Consider the following 6,360-nt stretch of genomic DNA (forward strand, 5'->3'; position numbering starts at 1 on the left):
TCCTTGTTCATTCCATCCCAAACAAACCGGTCGGAAACCAGTTTGCGAGTGGCTCGAATACCAGGGTGCGCCAACCCATGAACGACGCTTAACACAGTCTGGCGATGCTTACACACTTAAAACTGATTCTTGAGCTCGGCAGAAAAAAATGCTGATTTCAATCGGCAATTCAAGATTTTGCTGATATTTCAGCAAATAACTCGCTTTTACCGAGATTGTCCAAGATCTTTCTGTAAGTAACTTATTGCTTTTGAATTTAATATTCTCAATCTATTTTAGGACCTATTTGCTGCTGTCCTTCGAGGAGCTGTTCGAATTTGGGAGTTCGAGGTTCAGTGTGTTTGCTTGTGGAAGAGAATGAAACCACCGATTGATTATTTTGAAAAACATTCCTTTGAAAAAAAAATGTAAAATATACGAGGATAAAACTTCTCTACTGTGTTTCTTTGTGAGCCAAAAATATTTTTCTATTCTGAAAAATAAACAAAACAAAACGCCGAGATTCGGCAAATTTATTCCTAACTTTGTTTGCCGAGATTTCAGCTAAAATATGGTTGCCGAGCACTCGGCGGTGCCAATCTCGGCAATCAGTTTGCCGAGATTCGGCGAAAAAATCTTAGTGTGTAGATGGAATAGGTATAAGGTCGATTTTTACCCTTGCAATTCGACGTCATTTGTTTGATCGGCAGCAACCGCCCCGAAATTGATCGAAGATGATACCACATCCACCGATGGCTCCACACGTGATAAAACATCAGCCAGCGGTCACATTATCCTAACCGCTTATGTGGCGAATATCACTTGTGAATTGCGAAATGAACTGCAAGTAACGATCTTCATAGAGCTTGCTGACGTTTCTTCACCTTTCTCTTTCAAACATGCAGGCGGAATAGGATTTGTTGTCATCAGGAAAGGTTTCCCGATGAAAACAAATCCTATCTCGCCTGCATGTTTGAAAGAGAGAGGTGAATAAACGTCAGCAAGCTCTATGTGGCAGCCGAGCGGTGGAGTTGGATGCCAGAGCATGAGTCAACGGATGATGATCGGTGTAGATGTAAATGTACGCCCTTCCAAAAGATGCCGGAAGTATTTCACCGCCATCTTCATAGCGGTCAGTTCTCTTCCTAACGTAGAGTATTTCTGTTGTGCAGGCGAAAACTTTGCAGAAAAAAATCCTAAAGGCTTCCATCCTCCCTGCGAGAACTGCTGCAATACAGCACCAGCGGCAGTATTAGAAGCGTCGACCATCAGCGCCATAGGTTTGTTCGAATCGGGATACTGCAGCAAAGCGGCGTCCGATAGTGCTTTTTTGCAAAAGTCGAAGGATTTCTTACCGGCTTCAGTCCAAACAAGTAGTCTGCTATCGTTCTTCTTGTTTCCTGGTATCATTGCAAGAAGAGCTGCTTGCTGATCGCTGGCCTGGGAAATAAACCGCTTATAACCGTTCACCAACGCTAGGAAACGACGAAGCTGCTTAACAGTCGAGGGCTGCTCAAATTGACGGATTGTTTCCACTCGGTCAGGAAGGGGTGAAATTCCATCGCTGCTGATCATGTAACCAAGGAACTCCACTGTTGTATCGGCGGAGAGAAGACGATCGGACGCGGAGTAAAAGTAAGAACGTTCGGACTCGGTACAAACACGTTTAATAATCATCAGTTCAAGTTTGGTTGGTAATACATGTCAAAGGGTCAAAGTATGTATAGTGATAGGTAGAACATTACACTGAGAAATTATGACAACTCTCCCCCTCGTGAAAAGGACGTTATACAATGCAAAAAAATTAAAGATTCAATCTTTGAGGGGGTTTTACTACTCTTGTGGATCGTCTCAACGGTCCTTCGTTGCGTTGCTGCCCATTGCCATCGGATACCACGGCATGTGGTCGTTGCTCACCGTTCGCCACGGGTTGAACAGGTGCAGTTGCTCGTTGCCTTGGTGATAGTGCGCCAGGATCGAATTGATCATCTGCAGCTACCGTCGTACATCCTTCACCTCCACCACGAGAAGCAGCAGTAGCAGGTGGAACAGGGTCAATAAGCTCGTAGTTATCCTCGGCCATCGCTCGTGGTACACTTTCTTTGAATGGCTTGAGATTCGGTCCCACGCTGGCCATGTGATCGACGTGTCTCTCCCAAAGCCTACCGTCATCAAGTCGTATGGAGTATCGGAGTTTGCCCACTTTCGTCACAACTGTGCCGAATTGCCACTTATTTCCCGAAAGAAAATCGCGAACTCGTACTCTGTCCCCGTCGGAAAACGAACGGGCAACGGGGATTGTTGGTCTTCTTCCCGGATTCTTCGGTAGCATCAGGTCCAGGCGGGATTTGATCTGTCTTCCGAACATCATCATGGATGGGGATTGTCCGGTTGACGGATGGATCATCTTCCGATAGGTCATCAGGATATTGGCAAGTTCTACATCCAGTTGTGACTTCGAACAACGAAGAGCCTTGAGCTTCTGTTTAAAAGTCTGAACATAACGTTCAGCTTGTCCATTTGTCGACGGGTGGTAGGGGGCACCCATCTTATGTGTTATTCCGTTCTGCTTCAAGAATCTCTGGAACGAATCCGCCGTGAACTGTGTTCCGTGGTCACTCACAAACACCGTAGGGATTCCAAAGCGGCTGAAGATCTCCCGGCACATTCGTTCTGTACTTTCGGCTGTGATTGAATTGCAGACTTGGATTTCAGGCCACTTCGTGTAGGCGTCGACGACTATGAAGAAATAGGAGCCAAGGAACGGGCCCGCGAAATCCGCGTGAACTCTCTGGAAAGGTACGGTCGCTGGCTCCCATGGATGTGGCAGAACTTTCGCTGGTTCAGGACGTACAGCTTGGCAATCCGCGCAGTTTGAAATCATGGACTCGATGTCGTGATCAATTCCCATCCACCAACAGAATCCTCTTGCTAGTGATTTTGTACGCGTAACGCCAAAGTGAGTCGAGTGAAGCTCCTTCAGTACCCGTTCTCGAAGCGAACTTGGAACGTACACACGTATTCCTCGCAGCAAACATCCGTTCTGAATCGAAAACTCCGACTGATCTATTCCAAAACGATCTTTTCCCTCGACAGCTTGTCCGTGCCGCAGCCCCTGCATCAGGTTTCGCACGATTCGGTCTTCCGATGTTGCCTGCGACAACTCATCTGCAGTTAACGGTAGAGCGTCAATCTGGTTCATTTCCACCACGTCCGATTCTTCCACGACGTTTTCCGGAACGGATTGCTTGAGTGGACATCGGGACATTGCATCGGCATTCGCATGATCGACGGACTTCCGGAACCGAACTTCGTAGTCAAAGGACTGCAGGAACGTAGCGTAATGTTGCATCCTCAATGCAGACATCACTGGCAACCCTTTGTGTTCATTGAAAATCTTCGTAATCGCATGGTTATCCGTCACCAGGATGAATCTTCGCCCGTATAAGTACTGGAAGAACTTTTTGACACCGAAGATGATGGCGTAAGCCTCTTTGTCGACCTGCATATACTTTTGTTGTGTCTGATTCAGTGTCTGAGATGCAAACTGTATTGGCCGTTCAGAACCATCCGGGTAGACGTGGCTCAACACGGCTCCCACGCCGTACGGTGAAGCGTCCGTAGCCAGGACTAACGGCAACTCCGGCGAGTAATGCACCAAACACCTCTCCGACTGCATCTGCTGCTTGACAGCGCTGAAGGAACGTTCACATTCTTTCGTCCACTTGTAGTCAACCGCATCCTTCAACAAGTTGTTCAACGGATACAGCGTGCTACTCAAATTGTCGAAAAAGCGGCCGTAGTAATTGACGAAACCTAAGAATGATCGCACTTCGTCCTTATTCCGGGGTCGCGGCATCTCCTGGATTGCATCCATCTTCTTCGGCATCTTGTGAACCCCCTCTCGATCGAGGAGATATCCGCAGTATTCGATACGGTCGACGAAAAACTCGCACTTCTGCTTATTCACCCGGATATTGTAGTGGTCCAACCTACGCAGCACTTCTTCCAAGCGAGCCAGATGAATCGCATCGGTCGGCCCTGTGACCTTAATATCGTCTAAGAATACGGTAACACCTTCGATTCCTTGGAGGATGATCTCGATCTGGCGTTGCCATATTGCGGGAGCGGACGAAATACCGTACATGAGACGATTTGGACGATATAGTCCTCGGTGCGTATTCAATGTTAGAATCTCTCGGTCTTCCGGGGCAACTTCCAACTGGAGATACGCTTGAACAAGGTCGATCTTAGAAAACTTTTCGCCACCGGCAAGAGACACAAACAGCTCGTCAACAGTAAGTAGAGGATGTCGATCGACCTTCAGGTTGGGATTCACCGTCTGTTTGTAATCCCCGCATATTCTGACTCGGTTCTCTGATTTCCTAACCGGAACAATAGGAGTTGCCCAGTTACTGTTGTCTACCTTGGTTAGGACGCCCTCGGAGACCAACTTGTCCAGTTCATCCTCCACTGCCTTTTGCAAATTGAAAGGGACCTTCCGCGCCTTCAGAAAAACCGGAGTCGCATTCGGCTTCAAAGTGAGACGAGCCTGCACAGAAGAAATTTTACCTATCGAATCTTCGAAAACCTTTCCGTAAGTCTGAAAAAGTTCATTCAATGCAACAGACGGAGACGCCGCAGGTGGGTTGATCGAGTGGACTGTGGATGTGTTCCGCAACACAGAATTCCAATCAACCGCAAGAACCATCAACCACTCACGGCCCAATAGAGGATGCTTCCCAGAGTCAACAACGTACAGCGGCAGACGCGATTTTGATCCGTTGAATTCCACGTCCGCATCTAGCACCCCCTTGACGCGAATGTCGGTGTTGCAGTAGCTGACAAGATTCACGTCACTATTTCGTAGAACCATTCCACGGAAGCATTCGTTATAGCACTGGAAGTTGATTATGCTGACCGGGCTTCCCGTATCGACCTCGAAGCGCATCTCGACACCGCAAACCTTCACCGGCAGCCACATTTTTCCTTCCAACGATCGTGATTCCACTGTACAAATCTCCCCAACAACAATATCCCCACCAGAAGCAGCATCAGATCTTCCTGCGTCTTCACGAAGTTCAATGTAACTTGTCCGCGCTGAACCCGGCTTCGGACCATGCCGGCTGCTATCCCCTTTGTTCGCAGCAGATTTCTTCATACAAACACGCTCAAGGTGTCCTTTTATTTTACAAAAAGAACACACTGTGTTTTGGTGCCGGCATTTCATCGCTAGGTGTGATTTATCGCCACAGCGATAGCAGTGTAGGTCACCCGCGGACTTGCCTGCTGCGTGACTCGATCCTCCCACTTTCTTATGCTTAGGCTTACCTGGTGGTTGTTGTAGGACATGTACTTCCTGTTTGGCGAGAGCTCCTTCGATTTCGGCGCCTCCCTTGAGAGACAACTCCATTCCGACGGCAATGTCCCTCGCCTCCGTCAGCGTCAGCACACGTCGCTCCAGTAGGCGGCTCCGGATGTCGTTCCGCTTCATCCCAAACACAAGCTGATTCCTCAAAGCGGTCTCCAGGTAGTTCCCGAAATTACAGGTTACGGCTATCCTTCGCAAAGCAACAAGGTACTCATCGATTGTCTCGTCCGGGGAACTAGCGTTCTTGTCCCCCTGCCGACGGCATTTGAACCTAAAGTTCTCGCTAATTTCGAGGGGTTGGGGATTGAAATGTCCCTCGAGCACATCGACAATCTGTTGGTACGTCATGTTGCGCAGGTTTCGTGGAGCCACTTTATCACAGGCAATGTCGTACGTGTCGGGACCCATCAAATGCAGCAGCAAATTTCTACGACGCAATTCTTCCGCACCGATCCCGTAGATGACGAACGCTGTCTCTAACCTCTCCACCCATCGCGCCCACCGAATCTTCTTCCGATCGAAGGCGTCGATGTGGAAGTTCGGTGGCGGAGCACCAGGGTTCACTTGCGGAGCACCTCCTTGTGGCTGTTGCGCCATCCTCGTCGGCCAAAACTGTTGTATCGGCGGAGAGAAGACGATCGGACGCGGAGTAAAAGTAAGAACGTTCGGACTCGGTACAAACACGTTTAATAATCATCAGTTCAAGTTTGGTTGGTAATACATGTCAAAGGGTCAAAGTATGTATAGTGATAGGTAGAACATTACACTGAGAAATTATGACATCCACCTGAGACTGTGCGAATCTGCATCTGTTCTCTTGCAAACGTTCGAACACAACGCGTACGTGGTTTCGATGTTCTTCCTCCGACGACGAAGCAATGCAGATATCGTCAATAAAAACGATGACGAATTCTAGATCGCCGAATATTCGATGCATATACCGCTGGAATGTCTGTGAAGCATTGCACAGGCCATTTTGCATTGTCAAAAACTCGAATAGGCCAAACGGT

The 6,360-nt window shown here is 48.3% G+C and overlaps 1 protein-coding gene across 1 annotated transcript; it reads right to left on the minus strand.

Annotated features, from left to right (window-relative positions):
- Positions 1–1,783: 1,783 nt before the first annotated feature.
- LOC109400588 (uncharacterized protein K02A2.6-like) lies at positions 1,784–5,947 on the minus strand. The gene has a single exon (XM_062848212.1). The coding sequence runs from the start codon at positions 5,945–5,947 to the stop codon at positions 1,784–1,786; it is 4,164 nt and encodes a 1,387-aa protein (XP_062704196.1).
- Positions 5,948–6,360: the final 413 nt, after the last annotated feature.

The sequence above is a fragment of the Aedes albopictus genome, chromosome 2, assembly GCF_035046485.1.
Source record: "Aedes albopictus strain Foshan chromosome 2, AalbF5, whole genome shotgun sequence".
In the NCBI taxonomy this organism is placed as follows: domain Eukaryota; kingdom Metazoa; phylum Arthropoda; class Insecta; order Diptera; family Culicidae; genus Aedes; species Aedes albopictus.